Source organism: Thunnus maccoyii, chromosome 1 (assembly GCF_910596095.1).
Source record: "Thunnus maccoyii chromosome 1, fThuMac1.1, whole genome shotgun sequence".
In the NCBI taxonomy this organism is placed as follows: Eukaryota; Metazoa; Chordata; class Actinopteri; order Scombriformes; family Scombridae; genus Thunnus; species Thunnus maccoyii.
In genome coordinates, this window is record NC_056533.1 from 32,940,181 (window position 1) to 32,963,470 (window position 23,290).

Sequence of the window (23,290 nt, forward strand, 5' to 3'; positions counted from 1 at the left end):
CTTGAGAGTAGGAAAAAAAGTGTTACACACTCTGGCTCCATATGCATTTCTCTTTTATTTAGATGATGTTTCAGCCCTCAGGTCTTCTTCAAGATCAATTGTCGAGCCTTCTTCAAGATCAACTGTTGATCTTGAAGGCCTGAGGGCTGAAAAGATCAATTGTTGACCTTGAAGAAGGGCCAAAACGTCATCTAAATAAAGAGAAATTTCATCTGGAGCCAGATCGTGCAACACTTTTTTCCTACTCTCAAGGCCATCATCATCCACACTCTGTCAATCTCTGTTCTTTAAGCTACAAAGAAAATGCTTCAATACAAAAGAAAAATGATGTTGCAAAAGGTAGAAGAATTATTTTCGTTGACAGAACAGGAAGCTTGCAGCAGCACCAAGTAAGGCCCTGAGTGTTGTCAACCGAATGTTTTATTCTTCTGTACAAAATGCCTGAAATGCACCAGTTCATTACAGTTTGGATCTAGTTAGTGCAAATGCAAGATCTAACACAAGTGGGTGAGTCATACCGCATGTAATATGCTCCGGTATAGCTACCCAGATGGGTAACTGTTTGGTTTTCCAGTACAGTCAACTCTGCTAACTTTTTTTTGCTCTCCTGTTTTTGTGTGTGTGTGTTTTTTTTGTCTTTTTTTTAAAAGTTTTGTCGGCAGAAAGTAAAAGCTGGTGGAACTCAGGGTAAGGCGCAGCAGCATCTCGATCTGCTTTACTCGCATTTCCATGGTTCCTCCTCAACATGAGAGAACTCTGGAGTCTTGCCATTTTTGCCCATGGTGACCTGTAAGCAGTTATTGACAGTATCTAACTATGGGGCCAAGGCACCATCATTTACAAACCATCAGTGGTTGGGAGCAGAGAAGCCAGAGCTTCTTTACATTCAGGCCATTGACCGTGGATTTTACTATGTGAATCCCCGACATAAAAATACATCTCTCAAACACTGATAAATGATACAGTGGTACTGTTTACATGGGTTTGTTGTTTTTCAGTGACAGAGTTATTTGAAAACAGGGATGATTACAGTTTTTCAGAGTTGGCCATGTATTTCATGGATTCTCTGCCCAACCAAATTACAATACTGATTAGTTATCAAATGAATCAGAATGCAGATAAAATTTGCATCATACAGACAATACTATACAATATCAACAAAAGTTCTACTGCATGAACAAAATACTCTAAAATAACAGCAATCACTTCCTTGCTGCGCTCTGTTTGGAAAACTAGCAATATGGATAGCAAAGGATCAGAGATAGGCATTTCATGAATTTATGCATCATTTTGGATGAAACAGCAGTCTTTATGTATACCACTAGCTACAAAAATTCTTTAAAAAGATGGGCAATTATTGAAAACTGTAATTTGGTCAGGGCTGCCAGAAAATACATGTCCAATTAAGTAGACAAAAGAAAAAAAAGAAGTACAGATTCTCAATAAAATCAAGACATACCAAAACAAAATACAAGTCAAATATAATTGTGTACACACATTAGGATTGATTGATGATTAAAAATGAACATTTTCATTTAGATTTCATGAGGCAAAAACTGTGATTTTTAAGGTGATAAAAAAAAACAAAAGTATGATGAAAAAAGAGTAAACTTTGCCTTTGATGAATCTGGTATCACAAAAACTGCTTTTTCATATGATTAACAGGTGAATAAATAAATATAGAAATATTTATTTAATTTGTTCACAACATGAAGAAAAAATGATTTTCTTCAGTAAAAATATGACATTTACTATTCACATAGACACAAGTACACCAGTATGGGAGGTCACATAGAAAGGAAACACAAACACATACGAGAAAAGAAAGACGAGCACAAACACAGAGCTGGGGAGGACTCTCTACATACAAGTCTCTATATCCGTTAACGTGAAATGTACCTTGCAGTCGTCTATCAAGATTGAGTTGTGGTGAGTGTATACATTCTGGTTGCTGTTATTTTCAAAGTAGGATTGTGTCTTTGCCATCTCAAACTCATCCATCCGGGCCTGCTGGGCATCGAATGAATCCAGCTCATCTTTGGAAAGATGGTACACGATACCTGCTCCGTACGAGTCCCCGACCACATTTACTGAGGTACGGAAACGATCCCTGCATGTTGAAGAGGAGAATGAAGTGAAAGATAAAGGACAACTATTAATAAAAGCAAAAGAGAAAAGCACAGGAGCAAGAAAATGTGTTTTTTTCTTGCTTTTCTTTAAAATTGCTTTTATTTTTGATTTTCAGCAGCGACTAACAAGAGACGCAAAGCAGCAGTTAGGATTTCCTTATTCAAGCAGAAGAGAGAGTCTCACTGATACCAGCCAGCAATGCCTGGCTGTGTGAGTGTTCATATTATTCAGGTTAATCAATTCATTAAAACTCATATAAGGGTTCATGCCCTTTCATATGAATTACTCACAGTCCCATTTAGCCCAAGGGTCAACATGGTATCTGTAATCAGGTGAGTGTGTAGGTGGGGCAGCTTGTTCTCAGCTGAGTAATATTAGCATGGTTGCCAATAGAGAAGAAAGAGTCAGCACTTTATTTCCACAAATGAATGATGTAGTTATATATTTTTTAATCGATCTAGAAATGTCAGTGAGTGGGCATATGGAACAGTAAAACTGTAGGTCTGTAGAAAATTAAAGGCATATCTCATTAAAAACTTTGTCCATGTTGATATAATATTTTTAATGACATTTAGTTTATTAAACTGCACAGGATTAGAGAACTGCAGCCAGGAAAGCAAACTTTAAGCAGTTTTACTGTGAGGAAAAGTGACATTTTTGGTCAGATGGAAAAAAAGATGACAAAATACGGTTGAAAGTCTGCAGAGTTGTGCTTTGAAGCTGCAAGTTAAACATACAAAGTGCGTGCTATTTTTGTAATTACAAATTTCGTGTGATGATGACAGATTTTATTTTGGACTTAATTAGAGTTTTTGGGTCAAAAACACTTGATAATTAAAAATTGTAAAGTTGTGCATTAGAAGTAGCAGGTAAAATCATGAAAAAAATCAGACAATAACAAGCTCAAAGGTGTTCAAAGTCAGCACAGTAATTTAACACTAATATATTTAGAGGTAATCTTGCAAACCTGTTAAACCTGACGATACACAACAAAGCCTTTGCACAGTGTTAGGTGACGTCTGTGTTTATTATGATGAAAAGTATTGTCACTCACAGCAGCCAGTCGACAGCCACCAGGAGGCTGATGTCCTGAGTGGGCAACCCCACCGCCGTGAGGATCAGAAGCATGGTCACAAGTCCAGCGCTGGGGATACTGGCTGCTCCAACACTGGCCAGGGTGGCTGTCATACTAAACAAGAGAGAAGTTCAACCATCAGAGGACAAACCACAAGGCTCCAACATACAAAAGCCACTATGTACTTTCAATATTCAGTTAATGTGTTTTTAATGAAATTGTGAGAAATTATTATATTTAATGGTACTTAATGTCACCAATAGATTTGATTCTGGCCACTAAATCCTGCTGAGCTGCGTTTCACTCATCTACTTCCAAATGTTTATCTAAAAAATGTGCCGTTATATCTTTCTGTAGTTACATTCTCACCTGACGGTAATAATCTGGCCCCAATCGAGCTCAATCCCATTCATCTGAGCGATGAAGATGGCAGCCACAGCCTCATAAAGTGCTGTGCCGTCCATGTTTATAGTCGCACCCACTGGGAGGACAAAACGTGTTACTCTCTTGTCGATGCCCAGGTTCTCCTCTAAGCATCGGAACGTGACAGGCAAAGTTCCAGCACTGTGGAAAATAAACAGGAAGAAATGCTTGATTACAATAGCCGTGCACAGTGCGGAATAAGGTCTGCAAACTCTGCACCCAATTTAGAACGAAAAACTTGCAGAAGTAAAGAACTCTACAACAAATTGAGAGAAGATAATTAGTTTGACTGGGTCACACTTGATGTTGCAGTAGTTTTAAAACTTAATTACACTATTCTTCTATTTATACTGAAATAAATTGAACAATGTAAATACATTAATTGTTAATTTCTCAAATAAAGGCTAATATTGGCTAATACTTTCATGAGTTTTACTTCACTACAGAAAAAAAGACTTAAACTACTTTGAATTTAGTTTGTATGAATGTTAGAGCGAAAAAAAAAAAAACAGTTGTGAATCAGCAGTTGTTTTGTTTGTTTTGTCTGATAATTAATAAGTGCTTCTCGTAGATGTTGGAGCAGTGAGCAGGCAGGAACTTGAAAGAACTGAGCTCACCTCAGGAGGGGAAAGAGCGCATTTCGTGTCATTAATAAAACATCGAGTAAAGGAACCATATCCCACATGGAGGCATGGTTGGCAAGACTACTTCATAGTTACCACTTGAAATAAAATCTACTGTTGTTATTTATGGCCTTAGATGAAAGCCTGTCTACTTTGCTCACGAGTGTCAGGGAGCTTGAATCCTGTTTGAAACACAAAAGAGACACAAAGGCAGAAATGTCTCATACCTGGACGCTGTTCCAAGAGCCGTGACCCATGCCTGGAATATTCCCATGAAGAACTTGAAGGGATTTTCTTTTACTATTACAAAATATATCAGCGGAAGGAAGATGCCTCCATGGATGATGAGGCCCACTATCACAGTGACCATATACATCCCCAGCTGCTTAGCAACCACCTCCAAGTCAGCAATAGAGATGATCTTCCCACAGATGAGGCAGGCAATACCAATAGGTGAGTACCTGAAAATAGACAAGACATGCAATTTTTTTGATGTTATATACATGCACACTATATGTCTGCAGGGATATTATTAGTATTTTGAATATATCAACATATAGTTAATGTTAGTTGTGGGATAATCTGCATCAGTGTCATTTTTGATTGGAACAAAAAAAGCGAGAATGGTTTTGGCAGTGTTACTGATTGTGGAGTGGTGCACTTACCACATAATTGCACCGACAATGTTCATAACAATCTCATTCAGGACGTTGAAAAACTCCAACATCAACTTGGCCTTCTCCCCCATTTTCCCCATAATAACTCCAAAAGCAACAAAGAATCCAATCAAACCTGAAAGACACAAAATACAGTAAAGATGAATTAGTTTTCAATTAATGATTATGTAGAATATTTAAATTGTGGATGGAGGTTGCAAAGAAGCCCAGCTGGATTTAAATGAGTTGTTACATCCACCAAGAAGGTTGTTGTTTTTGGTCCTGTCTATTTGTCTGTAACCAGTATATCTGAAGAACAAGTTTTTAGTGTGGATTCATACATTTTTAACTTGAATTCTTCTCTAGTTTTGATCCGTTTCATCAATTTTTTACAAACATCACAATTTTTTCATGAAATTATGAACTTGCCAGACCATAAAATGAATATATAAATAAAATGATATCATTAAATGTATATCAGTGTATTTTGATGTACATCCAGATCAAGATTTAAAAATTCTATATATTTGTTATCAAGACGAGAAATAAAAAGGATTGTGCAGCTATGACGAAGATATTTTCTTAAGGCTTTCTACTTTCTCCAGCGAGTGCCTTTTAGTTTCAGTTGTGCAGTGGGTGTGTTTTCAGACTTTTCACATACCCAGGACATTCATCCCACTCTTGAACTGAAGCGACTTCTTGATTGTGAACTGTGGAGGTGCTTTGGTTCTGTTAGTGGGCACCGGTATTTTGGTAGTTACTGTCTGAATCTGGATGAGAAGAAAAGAAAAGAAGAAACAGTTGCAGCTACTGACAGATGAATCAGACTGTATATGGTGGGTGGAAACATTCTCCGCGACTCCTACCTGTTGGAAGCAGGCCTGCACCAAGTTCTCCGGGAAAAGATTTCGGATGAGATCAAACAAAGCGTCCACGCTGGACACCTCGTCGTTCTTCTTTCCCTGTCCAAGATTAGCCCTCAGCTTGGGGTTCCCGGGATGGATGAGCAGCACCAGGATCACTCCCAGGACGGCTGCAATCACTGTTGTTGTCATGTAGTACACCATGGCTCTGGTGCCTAAACGGCCACTTGATTTAGCATCCAAGCCAGCAAGTCCTGTTGGGATACATTTTACATGAAATATTGAATGTTTTTGCATGGATACTATAGGAATTACATGTATCCTCTCTTAAACTCTCTTTTGATTATAGATCCACCTTTTTCTCCTGGTAGTTTCAAAAATTAACTTGAACAGCTCCCCTCATCAAATTGTTTACGTCATATTATATGTGCAAAGCCTCCATCTGTACAGTCTTTACTTAGAGGTGCTGGTGTTGTTCTCCAACCGGTGTCCGGTTTTGTGGCTGTTCTGTATGTGAGGATGTTTTGTGCATTTAGGTGCAGATATGCACAATAGAAAAATAAATTCATCTACCGACAATTTCAAATTATCCAAATCCTCCAAAGTGAGATGACTAAGTCAGAAACTCTGAGAAAATGCTGCAAGAGTGTGTTTAACATTCTAAAAACATGTCTACACATGCACTTTAATTACACACTTGTGCTTAGCCAGACAATCCATTGTAACCAACACTTCTTAAAAAATGTTGGTTAAGTTAACTAGTTGTAAGCTGCATGTCTCATGTTAACCTTTTGAGTTCAGGGTTTGTTTTGTCAGTGTGATTGCAGGAGATTCTTGACTTAGTGGAGAACTGGAGGTCAGACCTCCCGCACAGCATATTAATGTACAACATCAGACCTCAGCAGATGAATTGTGTCCTGAAGATGACTGAGTTTGGTGAGGAAGGCCAAGTGGAAGTCTTGTTCACTGTCAAGGTTGTGGGGAGGCAATATTTTATATTTGCCTGTTTTGTACTATACACAGTATGTCTAATATTACACGTACAGGTGGTGTTCTTCATCATATCAGTTGGATAGCTGGGGTCAGCTGATAAACGATTATAGTTTAGCAGTATCTCAGTTTATAATGTTATTATACTGTATGTTATTATACTGTATGTATTGCCAAAGTTTAAGCATGCCAGTTGAATTGGCAGAGGAGAGGACTCTGCTTTTTGATCCAAAAAGTTGTTTTTATGTGTTTATTATATCAGAATTTTTGAATGATTATTAGGGGGTGTGTACAAAGCTATGTTGTCTTGTACATTAGCTTGTAACACAAAGTTGTATCATATCTCATGAGTGATTTGACATTAGGAGTTGGGACCAAAGATGTTGCAGACATGAACCATAACAGCAACTGAAGTGACAATCGCTCACTTAAGGATAGTTTCACATTATTTTCACATTATATTGTAAATGCAATACTCACATGCCCATATCAACATTGCAATGATTATTTGTGGCTGTAATCATTCCTCCTGTCAATTCTGGCTGCAAAATATCAATTCCTGCAGCAATTCCAATGTAATCAAAGGGGGGCAAAATCAGCAGCACTTGTTCTGTGTAAAAATGCATTCTAAAGTTCAGCTGAGGCTTCAGCTGTCTGAGTCAGACCAATCAAGTGGATATCTTCCAAACATATAGCCTGTACTAAAAACTGTAACTTTTAGAAGGTACCCACTTATTCTCTCTAATTCTGACTGCTGAAATCTTATATTAGCTTTGGCTGACTAAATTTTGTCCCTCATTACTTACACTGAAACTGCCTTTAAGAGGGGATCACTTTGTGCCAGTATATGCAGGAGAAACAATCACAGCGAACAAAAACTGTCTCAATGTACATACATATATACATGTATGGGCATGTGAGTATTGTTTTGAGAAAGACATGAAAATTGTAAACCTATCCTTTAATCAAGTCTACGGTAATCTAGATGTGCAATAAAATACGAGTGGAAAGTAAAGTAAAAGTAAAAACACTGTTTTCTTATATTGCAATAAAGAACTAGCCAATGTGCTTTAATTTGCATGGGCATTTCAGAGGTAATGTTGCCAGTAGCACTAGTCTACAGGCAACCTAACATAACTACTTTATATCTACAGTATATGTCAATAGATTTTGTGGTCATAGTTTTATTAGAAGTATTGTGTGTGAAATGATGCTTTAAATGTGCAAAAACAATTACATATGCTTGTCCAAATTACACCCACCATCACAGCTTATTTGCTTGTATTGAATTTTTAAAAGATGAATTTTTCAGTTTGAACAAACCCACCCACTCTTCCCTCTATCCTGTTGTGACTCAACTCCAGGGTAGCAACAAGCTGCACCATGAGACCTCATTTCAGGCCAGTTGTTAGCAAATTGAGCAGAACATTTGCAGCAAGTACTGTACCTCACCCACCTGTGACCAAACTGGAGACAACAAGAGGTAAAATAAGCATCTTCAGCATCCTCATTAGGATCTCCCCTGGGAAGCTGATGATCAAAATGACATCAGGAGGGAGAGGCGATATGTGCCGCAGCAGCATTCCAGCAATGGAGCCCAGAAACACACCTAAGCGGGCGCGAAAAGACAAATCAAACACAAAGCCAGGTAAATCTGAGCCATGAGATACTAGTTTCATACTATCAGTGAACTCTTTCATCAACAATATCTACTTCTATTGAAATATATCAAGAACATCTTACCTTTTGCTCATCAGAGTCTTTGAAAAATAACATTGCAACCTCTAATCTGAGAGTCACAGCGTCATGCTGTTAACTACAGCTTCTGTGAAAACTGTTTGACAAAACTTTTAAAACTTTCAACTTCACTTATGTTTCACCTTAGAACTGTTTTCCCAACTACTGTGCATCTGTCAACAGATTCCAGCTATTGCTTAGAACAACCAGTTGAAAACATTTTTAAAAAATAATGCCTTTTCCATGCTTAGCTTGCCTCTGGTAAAGGTGCAAATAATATAATATAGTAGCTCTGTATGCACACTCCAGCTACAGTGTGATTTAAATGCAATATGAACCCCCAGCCAGATTATCATGAAGTTCTTTTTTCCTTTGAATGCATGCTATTTTAACATCAGCACAAGAAAAGAAGCTGTGTACTGTTTTTATGTTTCAAATAGCATCTAGTAAAAAGTATTGACTTCACACAGGGTGGCTCAGTGGTTAGTACTCTTGCTTCTCAGCATGACGGCCCTGGATTTGAAAGGCTGGGTCCTTTTGGTGTGGAGTTTGTATGTTCACACTGCATCTGGGTGTATTTTTTCCTGATGTTTTTTTTTTCCTCCGACAGTCAAAACACATGCAGGTAAGTAAATTAACTGTAGGTGTAATTGTGTTTATCAGTGCTTATAGTATTAGCACTGTGACAGAGTGGAGACCTGTGTAAGATGCCTGTCACGCAGTGCAGGCGGGGATATACACTCCAGCCCTACGAGCCCCCAAAATGGATGGATTTTCTCAGAGTAGCAGGACCTGAAACTTACCAAGAATTGTGAGAGTGAGAACCATGTTCTTCATGATTTTATCGCACAGACTGCTACATGCGCTCTCCGTAGTGTCCACTGTGGGCTCCAAGTGGCTCTCATCCATCCTGACCTCCACTTGCTTCTGCATTTTGTTGGCACTGTGAAAATAGTAAACAAGGAAGAGGAGGTGGTATTATATTATTGGAATTTCTGCATTGCAAATTGTTGATTGGAAGCAGCAGATTTGCATGGTAAGAAAATCTAAGCAATGTTAGCTGATGTATGAAATTGTACACTTAATGCACGATTTATGGCACAGGTATAAATTAAAAAAGAGCCTCTGTTTTGGCCATGTGTTCCAACAAATACAATCATGCCATGTTCCCAGGTGGGAAGACAGTGAGGGATTATATTATTGTCACTGCATTTGCAAACTCCTACATTTAGTTGTTTGTCAGCTGCTTGTGGGGATGGGGCTTTGAAATTGGGGGATAACATAAAGAAGCATTGTATGTCTGTCCATGAGTCAACATAGAGTGACAAGGGTTGTAGTGAAGCATAATTGGTTATTTGAAACTGCGGAGGCCCCTCAAGAAAAAGACTACCAAAATAGACTACTATTTTTAAAAATGTGTTCATCATGTAAGCAATGCAGGTACATGCACACATGATTAAATGCAATTAATTATACATACTCTGCATTCTGAGTGCATGCAAAGCTGTAAAAAGTTCACAGGTGGCCTTTTATAATTAGTGGCTGACATTCCCAAACAATTAGTGCAGAAATCAATAAAGAATGTGTTTATAATCTGCATTTTAAACAAATTTTCCAGTTTTACTGGCACAATTTGAATAAACAGAACACCAGCTGTTACTCATAACCTCCCCTCTGCTACTGCTGCTGTTGGATGTCTATGCCTGATAATTTATGATAATTTGAGATTTTTTTTTTTGTTGAATCAAAAACACAAGAAAACCTGCATGTAAAATTGTATAAGGGCATGCATAATAGGGATTTTTTTCTTTTTATAAGTACTTATTGTAAATATATACACACATATGTTTGTGTCATGTGGTGAGTGAATTTATGTTTTCAGCCCAGTCAAATGTTCTGAGGCTGCTAGACTTAGTAATTTTGTTATTTAGGAATATCAGGTGTTAATTTCAGATCACAATCTTGTCTATCTTGCTATTCCTTCCTTCATCTTACTGCTTCATCACATCACTGAAGCAACAAGTATCTCAGGTTTGTTGTGGTCTGGCGTAAAGCCTCTTTGACTTAAAGATCAGCTCTCCCCTGTGCAGCCTTTAAATCCTCTGTAGAGCACAGACGTGCACAGTTATGTAACAGTGAATGCCCGTGTCATTTAGACACTCTCGACCTTCATGACTTGAACACCTGGAATATTAATTCTGGCAGCAAACATAACAGAAAAGTACTCTCTTTCACCCAGCAAAGGTTGTATAGTAAGAGAAAAGTTTCTTACAAAAACTGTAATATTTTTTAGTAGACAAGTCACAAGAAACTAAGTTTTAATTCTAGGAAATATAATGTACTCTTCTTCCCACATTCAATTGATAAACATTTCATAATTCAGTATTCAAATTACCTTCTGTACAGCATGAAAGAGAGAAGGGAATATATAAGGTGAGGATAGAACAACTGCCAAGTCAATCACACCTGTCTGATACACTGTGCACTAGTATTAATGAGACTTAAGCCCTTTAAAGAGGATAAAATTAGCACCTCCAGCACTCAAGTGATTGAGTTATGTAACCGAAAAGGGGCTTCCCAGGAAAAGTCAAGGTGTCACCACCACCTGCCTGACGACTGTTATGCAGGAGATTACTAATTTGAATCCCAAACTTCAGTGTACGGATCAAACTTCTCTCTATTTTCTTACAAGTAGAAAGCTCTGAAACTAACCAGTCAAGACCAAAAAAAATCCTCAAGAATAAGCACTGTTAGATGTGTAGGTAATTTAGTTCCTAAGAAAGGAAAGGTGAGGGATATTGTTTCCGATGCAAGCTGGTATTTTATGCTATTACCATTATGAGCTGCACAGGATCAAGAGCTCCATCAAGATCTGATAGAGGCTGATGCAAAAGGGTCAAATGGCAGAACAGGATAGAGTGTATACACTGTTTTTAAAGAAAAATAACAAAAAAAAATCTAAAGAACAGCATAGCATCTACTAATGCATCACTAACACAATAACTATATATGTAACAATGACAGTTTAGTCTTACAGGAGTTATATCTGGCCATAACCAAGCAGAGATATTCCTGCATCACCAATACATCATTCAGCTTTCAAGGGAAAGCTGCTGAACAATATTTTGATTGCAACTCCTCTGTGCCAATGTTTTAAAGACTCATCTCATGAGCTACTACCACATTACTACATGCTATGGAATTATTCTAATAATGCTTACCAGTTGTTTTGTATGTTGTTGTAGATTGAAATTGATTTTGCGGAGAGTGACTACACAGCCATCTGCGTCAGTGACAAAACTAACAAAGTCATGGCTCAAGCATTGGGTAAATCCAGTTAGAACCTCCAAAAAGTATTTTATCCCACCAGAAAGGATTCTTCAGTCCTTAAAAATCTGCAGATCTCTTCTTCCTTAGCTTTCAAAAATATATCCACATTCACAGATGACTGCTTAATCAGCTGCAGGGAGGCGTGTAAAGGTAAACTGACTAACCTAGAGGTTTGACAGAAGGCACCCAGACACGAAGGGTGGAGTCAACTTGCTAAGATTAGCGAGGAGTGAAATCCTTGTTGCTATTTTTTTTTTTTTCTTTTTCGCTCACCTTTTGTTTTGTTTACTTCTTCCAGAAGAAATGATTTCAACTATTTTGGATGTGAAAATGAATGTCACAAAGTCCTGAATGATTAAAAATCAAGAAAAGATTTTTGATTTGGTACTTCACCGAAAACTCAAAATTTGTTGGGATAAACAGCAACTGTACTTTAGTAGATGCTTAATAAGGGCCACACAGTGCATGTTTTGTTGTTTATGCAGAGTTTTTATTTTGTGCAAGCTAGGACTTTAAATACACTTTGATTCATCTGTCTGTGTTATAACACTGTATCGTGATGGGATAAGTGTGAGGTATTGTGATGCCAAGAACTGTACTGTATATTGGCTCTACTTACCAGCTTTATACATTTAGAGACATTTAAGGGAAGAGAATATTGAGACTCAGCTAAGATGGCATTGCAAACACATTAAATGCCAAGCATCTGGTATTTTCCTTCAATAATTCAACTCTTTTGTGCCTTTAGTGTATTTTATCTTTGAATATCTATATACATGAATAAATTGTATTTTTTTCTCACCCGACTTCCCTGCTATTAATCAATGTCAGGTAAGACGGTTTACAATGGCTGATCAAATGTGCCTTTTTATTTGTGCCATGAATTTAACATGGACTACCACTGCTGATATTGTTAATCCACAAATCATCTCCAGAACATGACTAAGCTTTTGCAAGCGAAAAGATTTTGTTTGTAACGATAAATGTGATGCATTTGGGTTCATTTGCATGTGTCATTAATATGTGAACCTGTTAAGATAAAGTCATAAATTCAGTGTTTAATGTCAGTTTCTTGATTTATGTTAAATAAGAAGTTCACAGTAAACAATAACTTCCAAATTAGGCATGAAAAATGGTTCAAGGAGAACTTGTTTAGTCAAATAATGGTTGATTATGAGCGCAAAATGGAAAAACTGATTGCTGCTGTTCCCTCTGTAAATTTTTAAGCATTTAATCAGACATCAATTTGTTATTTCTGACCAATTTTAATGGAGATTTCAGACAACAAGAGGCCTCATTCCTTTACTTAAGACAACACTGGATTGCTTGAGATGACTTGATAATTTGGATGAAGGCAAATAAAAAGCAAATCAACTTTTCATTATTTTCTAATTTTGTTTGTTTTATTCCAATAAGATGACCCTGAAGGTTTCTCGTGCCGCTTTGTTAACAGTTAGGATCTCGTTACTGTCATGAGTCATATCCAGAGACACACATGTTTAGTTCTAGTTAAGTAGCCTTGGTCCTATTATTCTCTTCCTAGAAGTCACCATGACACCTTTTAGTCTCTCTCATGGGGATATCACAATTGTACATGCAGTCATTTTGATGGTGTTGCCATGGCAGCATTTGTTCTTGAATGTTATGTTGGGATGGCCAATTTTTTTTATATCGACAAGATGATTACCGAGGTGTGTGTGTGAGTCACTGGAGCCATTTTAATATTATAACAGACGTCATGTTCCTATTTGGTCTCTTATTATAGGTTAGTCATGACACTGTGCCATCTTAAATCTTTATTAATAGTTATCAACAGTGTAATTTAGTGATTACAATGGAGCAGACAGTTTGACCTTGTTACTACTTTATCCCTTGAGGTGGAAATCATAGCATTGCTTGATAAGATTCAGCAGAGGATTGAATGCCAGCTGTCTGATTGCAGAGTGATTGACTATTACAAGACTCTATTGCTGCTGTGAAAATGAGCCTTTTTTCTCTGCAGTTTGTAGAGTTACTGGGTAGAGGTATGGTGAGTAGGTGACACCTTGTAACCATGTGTGTGAAGATACCCATCACTGAGCTGCTGTCAGAGCTTTGACAGGGAGAAGAAAGACAAGCTAAGAGCACATGGCAAACCATTTGTCCATGCAGTTCCACACCTCGCTCCGCCTTTTCTCCCCTTTGCATCAAGCTGACCTCATGCTGCAACACCTGACAACACACACCACGCTTAGACAGCAGGTGTCTATAATTAACTAATCTGTCCTGAGCCATCCTAATCCAGCACACATACACACAGAGATGGATCAGACACACTCACAAGAACAAGTCTACAGCTGTGATAACTTAGATGTTAGATTAACTAGATATTTCCACAAATCATAAAACAAAGGTCTCATCCTTTGGTTGTTATTGAAACCAAAGTACTTCATGGTAGTAAATTCATATACTAGATGTTTAATGACTAACTGAACACAGTAAGCAATATTGACCTCTTATTAACAGTGTGAGAACGTCTGTCTGGACCTTCCCTTATACTCAATTGCTGCAATGTTTAAGAGACATCTCTGCAGTACAAATTCACAGACACCACAAACCTCACTAACATTGAGTCTTGAAATTGATAAAAGTTGTTAGACAAGTCAAAATTATCCATTAATAAATTATATTGTTGATTAAATTACAAAGAATTTCACCTCCAATCAGCTGGCAAAAAAAGCAAGAGTTTTTTGTATTTTTCCCTTTGCCACCACAATAAATAAAAAACAAATATAAAGATGTATGCTTTTTTATTTATTTTTACTGTACAGTCCATTTTAATTATTTAACTCACAATATTTTATATCATATTGATGAATTCAGTTATACTTTTTACTTGCCTGATAACCTTTTACTAGATTTTGTCAGGTTTGTGACTCCATACATGTAGCCAAAGAGATTTTTTCTTTTTTTTTTTTTTTTAAAAGTATGTACTACAATGAGCTCTGATTGATAATACATCAATAATAAATTGATTTATTATTGAGTGGTGGAACTGGGATCAGCATTATCACTGAGGAAAGTAAAAACTCCAAAGTCTGTGTTTGGTAGCCATGAAACTCAGTGTCCTTTCAAGACAATATTCAATCCTCTGAAAAACATCTAACCCTAATCTACACTTGTTATCACTGTTATTTTTACTGAATTGCACTCTTTGGAATTCATTTTCTGACAGATGGATTTTTTGATTGTCACCTCTTTGATATTAAAAAAAAAAACAAAATAAAAAAAAACCTCGCGTGAAGCAGGAGGTGGACAAAATAAAGCACTCTGGCATACAATGGTCCCACTGTACCAGCTTGGTGAAGCTAATTTTTTGTGGACATAGTTTGTGTACAGTGTCACACAAAATCTGTTAAGATTGTTTGTTAAAATTTGATTAAGGTTTGTCTTTGCCAGAACAGCTTTCCAGTGTTTGACATTGTGGCATAAATATTTTTAAGACTTTCTTCCTTTCCCCTTGCCACTAATGCACAAACAGTAATTTATGTGGCAACTATTTGGCTTTTATGTGCAGTACAAAGAGCTCTGACAATCATTGATTTTATACTGTAAAGTCATAAAGAGGCTTGATATTTCGTCATCTTCTGTATATAGTGTCTTGTCAGCAACTGACTGACTTAATGGGAAGCTCCACGGCATATGTGAAAAAAGTTGTATAAAGCCTTTTGTGGCTCCAGAGGGAGCTGTGTGAAATCTGGTAAACTACCTCAAGTGATGTCACTTGAGTCAGTAGCCCATTTTAAACAGGGACCCCTCATTAAAATGCTTTCTTTTTTACACTGAACCAAACAAAGCTGGCATAATACTGCCCCAGTGTGTGATTTTTAATAGCATGCAAGCATTCCAAAATCAGAGACAGCATCAGCGTCTAGTATGACCTATACCACCATGCCGGCTCTCCCTTTCACACAGACATCAATTTGGCTCTGTTACTACTTCTGCTGCCAGCTTAACAGCAACAATGCCCCCACATTCTGCTGTGTTTGTACATTTGATATAGAGCGGCGAGGCAGAATAATGGTGTAACATTCCTGCCTTGAACAGGCATGAAGTGAATGAAGTGAGGTTACCAGATCTCTAACCTGCTCATCATCTCTGCTTGAGGCTACTGACTCACAGCTACGATTTACAACAGACAGATTTTCAAAAAACGAATGGTCAAAATCAAAGCAGCAGAGGCTGAGATTTTCCTATTTTAGCCCCAGTTTGGGTCAAGCTCAGAAAACACTGTATCCTGCATTTCCCTTAATGCAATTTGATAGTGTCATTAATTAGACCCATTAGACGCTGCCTTGTAAAGATGTCTTTCAAACTCCACACCCCCAGTTTGTAACACAGGCTTTCTGTTACAAGTTTGTTTGTTATCTCCTAGGTCAAGCAAAGATAACCCCCATGACATCACTATGACATCATCAGGATTATTTTATTCAGACTACTAAATGAATACTGACAAAACCAATCAAACTGAATATGGTCCCATAACCCTCCTTTTGTTCTTTAATGACCAAACTACAACTAACAGGTCATTTATCATAATGTGGAGTTTATATGAAACACACCTAGAAAGGCATGTTAGCCAAATCTCAAAGTTATAATCAAATATCATAAGTGGTGTTTTCATGTATTAATTTATTCAGCATAAAGCCAGAATGTGTAATCATAGTGTCTAAACAGAAGATAGTTTTCGATGCTGCCTCATTCATCCCTTCTATATAGATGCAAGTTAAAAATAATACAATTCCAAGCATGCACTAACTTCTGTTACATAACGTAGACATGTGGTTTCTGTGCACATGCAAAGTTCATAAAGTGCACAGAGATTTAGTCAGAGGATACCACATCCTGGGGGTCAGTCAGTCGGTAAAATAGTGATAATTCAGTGGGCCAGAAACAATGAGGGTTAAATGGGTTTTCTGATGTGCCAAAGTGTCAAACTTGCAACGCTTTTGGGGATTTCATGCTTTCAGATTAGATAAATATTATTGTTCCGCTACAGGTTGAGTAACTTGTGGATCTGCTGTGGAAGAAAAAAAAGAAACTATGGACTAATATTATTGTACAGTTATATCGTTGGAGACTGAAACTACAGCAAAAATTTGCACACAAATCAGAAATGTGTCATGGTTACAATTTGTGTTAGGCACTCATAATTTGTTAAGGATTTTTATGTACTTTAATTTGCTAGTTAATTACTCATTTATTCCTTTTACAGTCCCCTAAGTATTTACCCAGTAACATATGGTAAATTATAATATATTATTGGGTTATCACCACTGGTAATAAGAAGGTAAATAGTACATTCCATAGTTTTACTAACTAATGACATAGTACTTATATTGTACTAAAAAAGTGTGTTTATGATATAAATGTCACAAAATAAACATGATGTACAATGTAACAATATGTTTACAACTTTACAACTATTTAGAGTCTAGTAGCAGTTTGCTACCTATAGCCACTTATTTGTATGAATTGCTGGACTGGAGCATTGGTATCCTTAAGTACCCTTATCCTACTTCCTTACATACCTAATAGACATGAAATTAACGGAAACTTACACTTCCATTAAAATGAAATGGATAGGTATAAATACAAAATAAAATGAACCTTGGTTTGTTAATAAATCAGTACCTTCAAATAATTGGTTTAATACATTAACAATTACAGGTTCAACCTGGAATGTATTGTGTTGCCCTTAAACTTAAGGAGTCATCTCTGAGTCCATGGACTAGTAGAACCAAAACGGTCTTCACAGATTACTTTTAGTAGGAATCCAAAGGTCTCCTTTAATTGTCTTTAATTGGGAATTGGGAAATGCCGAAAGTTGTCCAGGAGGGTGTGTAGCAACAGCCATCAATTCTTCTCCAATAGTCCAGTCAAGTCAAGTTTATTTATAAAGCACACTTCACACGACAGTAGTGGAATCAATGTGCTTCAGGATAAAAATCAAAAAACATGGGCAAATAGGATCATACATGACAAAAAGACATAAGATAAAACATATAAGATAAGAAGGTATTACAATAAAAAGGGGAAAAGATAAGATGGTATAATCATTATTATTAAAAAGGGAATAATAATAATAATAATAATAATAATAATAATAATACTGATTCAAAAATAAAAGTTTTAGTGGTTCGTCTCCATCACTGCATGCATATTGAGTTTTGCCAAGTGATTATGCAGTTAGTTATGCAGGGTTTGGAAGCGTAGGCTATATTAACTGGTACTCAATTAATTAACTAGATTGTTTTAACTACAGAATCATGGATACACATGGATTTGTTTGATTTATTTTAATATGCAATGAAAAGAACCTGCATAGTTGCACTGCTGCTTCACATTACTTCTGGTACAATGATGTATTTATTTTAATAATTTTTAAACAATTTGTACTCATCTTTATTTACTAGTTATAGTTTGTTACATATTGGATGAAGTGACATAATGACTAACAAACTGACTAAAATTAGAGTTAGCTTACACCAACACAAAGCTTAAATTGTTGTTACCATGTAAATAAATAACTATTATACACTTAATAGAAACAAGGTTCAAAGAGATAACTCCATACCATAGAAAACAAAAACACAGAGCCCTTCAAAATATGTTGAAATATGGATTAAACTGTATTACGGTGCAGTAGTGTGGACCCTCACTTTCTGAATTTAGCCACAAACCCAACTACGAACCCAGTTTTGCACTTTGCCTCAGTGCAAGTTTAGTTTAGTATGGTTTAATTCATATTTCAAAAGTATTTTTAAGGGTTCTGTGTTTATGGTGGTGTAACCCACATAAATGTATATGGGCACTAAAGGTCATGAAACAGGCTGTTCTCAGCACATCAGCTCACCCAGTGAGAAAGGGTTGGAGCAGCCAGAGGTATCACTTTTCAACCCAGTTTAGATGAAACCAAGCCTACTTCTGTATGATGAAAGCCTCGAAGGAACACAGGAAGCCTTGATGGATGCATTCCCATGGAAACCGTGCTCATCCCGCAAAATATGACAGCTACAGTAACTTGGAAAATAATGCTTTTCACAGTAATGCAGAGCAGAGGTAATTGATTTATTGATGTTGATTTGCCACGGTTTTAAGTTAGAATATAGTAGCAAACAATATATAATAAGTTAGTCTAGCGTTAAGTCTTACTTGTCATACACATTTTTTTACAGCCTTCCAAGTGTCCTCAGTACGAGCAGGTAAGTTAGCTATTACGTTAGCTGTGTATTGGTCGTAATAAATTAATGATCTAGCTAGGCCTGCAATACGGTTTTGTAAATGGCTCTCTGTTTTTTGCTTTTATTTCAGACTTGGTGGTTGTGTGTCCTCAGGACAACAGGACAACATAGAGGAGTACCTGCAGCTGAAGGTATCTGACAAGATAACTCAGTACTATGAGGAACACCGTTCATTCACATTGTTGTATTAGTTTATTAGTTCATCTCATCAGAACACTGCTTGGCCTACGTATCCCAAAGATGCTTTATTTTTCCTAATATTGTCATAGTCATTCTTCAGTATAATGACTGTGTTGGTATGGTAGTTGATAGTGTTACAGTATCACTTTTCGTGAGTATCAGATATTTAAAATACGGGTATTAGATATATGTGAAGGCCGACAAGTTTATTATGTGTGTGGATTTTAATCAATAGTAGTCTGTTTCCTACTTGTAGGGTTGGCTACCAAATCTATTCAGGTACCATGTCTGCCTTTAAGAAGAGGTGGCTTCGTGGGGAGACCACACTGGTTTTGATGCCACTGTGCACGTGGTATTCAAGATAAGAGTTGTCAGAATTTCTTAAAGCAACTTATTAGTGACCCTTTTTCCTTTGGCCCATACTGCAGTAAATCTACTATATTTTGCTCAGGCAAGTTACAAGTGTCAGCATATGGTGAATGAGAACATCTAAGGACACCTGCTGTCAAGCTAAAATGTTTGTGACATTGAAGAGTACTGGTGGGGAAATGAATAGGTGAATTTGTTGATCCACTTACTCATAATTTCATTGTTTTTAGACATAATATTGATATTAATATATTAATATATGTTATAGGACTAAAGACCCATATATGTCTGACTTGCTGTTTGAAGTATGGCTGGTCAGTAGGCACAATCACCACCTGTATGTTGCGGATACCATCCACCACTGAGATGTTGGGTGAAAGGCAATAGAAGTCCTGATGGGGCTATTTGAAATTGGCCACACTCCCACATCTGCTGTGGTGGTACTTAAACATGACCTCCAAATGGAATATGGACAGCAATTTGTATATGCATCAGCCAACAGGGAGATTTACCCCGACCTGCCATATGTGCAAAGGTGGGCATCACATCAGGAAACATGGTCAAGATAACTACTACACACTACATTTGTAACAATGCAATGATATATAATGTATTTAGTGAATGGAATTACACTTTTCTGCAATATGAAAGTGACACAATCACCAACTAAATTAATGTATTTACCAGACTGTTCTGCAAGGTGTGTAGGGAGGAGTATGGCACTAAAAATGGTCCAACCATGTTGGCAGCGATGCAAAATCAAGTGGAGAGCTACAACAAGAAGTGCAAGGACAGCTGTGCCCTAATGGGAACATCCTCCCAGGGAGCTCCTCTTGTTGCTGTGTGTTCTCCCTTGATGAAGAAAGAGCACCAACTGAAGCAAAGTGGGGAGCTGTGTTTCATAGATTCCTCAGGCAATATGGACAGGGAGAACTGCAGAGTGTTTCTCCTGCTGACCCACAGCTGCACTGGTGGCCTCCTTCTAGGCATTCTTCTCTGCCAGTTGGGGGATGAGCAGACCATTCTTGAAGGGCTGGAGCTATTACAACAAATATTTGGAGAGAAGGATTTTGCTGGCAGGGGACAGGCAGGACCACAGATCATTATCATAGGTGAATGTAGGGCAGAGAGGGGAGCTCTGGGGCAGGCATTTCCTGATGCCACACTTTTCCTGTGGAGCAAGGAGAGTGGTGTGGACCACTGAAACAGACCAACTCTATTCACAATGGTCAAAGAAATGCTGTACTGCAAAGATGTAGCCAGGGTGGACAAGCTTTACAGCAAGGCAAGAGAACATCCCCTTGCAGTCAGGTTAGTGCTCACTGCAGAATTGTTTTATGTTTAGCCGCAGGACAGAAATTTCCATAATCACATCACATTACATTTGTTAATCCAATGTTATGCAGTCATGAAGCTATTTTGTTTGGGTACTTTAAGGTTGTTGTTTTTTTTAATTCACTATGCTATTACATTTTTGATGTATGCACATTTCTTATGTTTCTTTTTTTGATCAATTGCAGGTATGAAAAATACCTAAAGTACATTGAACAGCTGTACAACAATAGAGAGTGTTGGGCACTCAGTTATAGAAGCAGTCTTCTCACCACAGGAAGCAACACCAACAATTTTGTGGAAGCAGCAAAGTGTGTCCTCAAGGACAAGATGCTGCAAAGGAGGCCTTGAATCCTCCTCACTCTTCGAACTCCTTACATCAAGGCTGGAGACCTACTACAAGACACACATTGTTGATGTTGCCCTTGGATGCTGGGAATCATTCCAGAGATCCAAATTCCCTCCCCAAGATGGCAACATTGCAGCTACGCAAATTCAGCAGGTGAAATTCAATGGATCTTAACAGGTGTCATTAGATGACATCCTACAGGTTTGTCACAGAGGAATCTATATGCATGCACGTGACTTTAAAGCAAATATATTGCCCCTTGTATTACTTATATTTTGTATAGATTGCAGAGAAGTTCATGGTGAAGGGATCCACACAAACCTATGTTGTGGACATGGAGTTGGAGCCGTGTTCGTGCCCTGCAGGACAAACTCGGGCGCCATGCAAACACCAGGCAGCAGTAGCTCAAGTCTACAGCTGTTTATCCAACACTTTTCCTCCAGCAAGTCCACAGATGACAGCAGAACTGCTCGAACTAACATCGGGAGGTAAAGCCAATATTTTCACAATAACTGATATAGTAACACTCCCAACATTTCCAGTTTAAATTGCACAATAAGGGATAGATGCTTAATTTTACTTCAAGTGGCCAATTAGGCCACCAAGCCACTGAATTTGGTGGCCAGAGCAAGTCATTTCATTGTTTATTTGGGCCACCAATGCTGTGTTTTTAGTGGCCACACAGTAGAATTTAGTAGTCAAGGGCCACTGGGCCATGATTAATGTTGATCCCCCTTATGTTTTATATAAACAATCTCTTCGGACTTCTCACAACCCCTGAGACTCACTCAGCCAGCATGTCAGTCATTTAAGGGTACGTAATAAACAATAGTAACATCAATAATGGCAAAAATGTATAAAAGTGATGAAATATATTTTATATCAGATTCTATCTTATTCAAACAGCACTACATTTTACACCCATGACCCCTTGTCCTAATTTCCATACATTTTGTAATAACTGAATTGTATGCAGTGGTGGACAAAGTACTGCAGCAAAAATACTGATACTGTAGAACAAGAAATTCTAAATCTAACTAACCCTAACTTTAAAGGGATAGTTCGGATTTTTTGAAGTGGGACTGTATGAGGTAGTAATCCATAGTCAGTCTATTGCCTACAGTAGATAGGTGTCAGCACGCTCCCAGTTTGGAGAAGCAGACAGAAGTACCAGCACTGTTATGGACAGGGCCAGCAGCAAAATGTATTTTAGCCACGTAAATAAAGGCCCACTTAAAACAAATCAATATTAGTTTAAGTGTACACTATATTTAGAATATTTTCACCGCTTTACCTTGCCATCAGACAGCACTTTCTTTTGGCACTGCATTTTCTCAACTGTAGAACTTCCATATTCCTATGCATGCCATGCGCTGTATTATGCCACAGATCAGCTATTTGGATCAGGAAGTGCCACTGAGGCATAATACATAATAATTTATTCATTGTGGGTTTTGTTTTGTTTTTTTTAAATTTCGTAAACTGTAAGAGAAATGTTGAATGCTCACTGTAATAAACCTGCCAACTGTTTCGTTAACCACTCAATCTTTTCATATTTACTCCTCAGAGCCCAGATAAACAAAGTAGCATGATAGCCTAAATGGAATACAAGTGCTACAGTAGGGAGCTGTTTCTTATTTCCCAGTTTCTTTTAAGTGTATAATAGTTATATATTTACATGGTGACAACAATTTAAGCTTTGTGTTGGTACATATTGTCACATGTATTATCACATTCATTTTATGATCCTTACAGCACAAGCACACTTTTTTATACAATGTAACAACCATGCCATTAAGAGTCACTTTCTTTGACAGTTCTCCTCTTTCAGTGTACTTATTCAATAAAATGTCAATTTTTAGTTGGTAATACTATGGAACATATTGTACACATTTGTCTATATTGCATGGGAAAGGAAACCATCCATTTTGTTGAAAGGATATGGTAAAG

General features: G+C 37.4%; 1 protein-coding gene and 1 long non-coding RNA gene across 2 annotated transcripts; one reads left to right on the forward strand and one right to left on the reverse strand.

The window, feature by feature from the left end:
- Window positions 1–443: 443 nt before the first annotated feature.
- On the reverse strand, window positions 444–18,852 carry LOC121897249 (excitatory amino acid transporter 2-like). The gene is made up of 11 exons (XM_042411646.1): window positions 18,792–18,852; window positions 9,301–9,440; window positions 8,217–8,369; window positions 5,774–6,024; window positions 5,569–5,677; window positions 4,917–5,043; window positions 4,479–4,712; window positions 3,575–3,769; window positions 3,185–3,319; window positions 1,900–2,110; window positions 444–787 (listed from the first exon to the last, which is right to left on the reverse strand). The coding sequence occupies exons 2-11, from the start codon at window positions 9,428–9,430 to the stop codon at window positions 716–718; spliced, it is 1,617 nt and encodes a 538-aa protein (XP_042267580.1). The 5' UTR covers window positions 9,431–9,440; window positions 18,792–18,852; the 3' UTR covers window positions 444–715.
- A 1,099-nt stretch (window positions 18,853–19,951) lies between these two features.
- On the forward strand, window positions 19,952–22,076 carry LOC121897259. Its single transcript, XR_006096209.1, has 4 exons — window positions 19,952–20,194; window positions 20,347–20,970; window positions 21,180–21,493; window positions 21,624–22,076. It is a non-coding gene; the product is annotated as an uncharacterized LOC121897259 (long non-coding RNA).
- The last annotated feature ends 1,214 nt before the right edge of the window (window positions 22,077–23,290 follow it).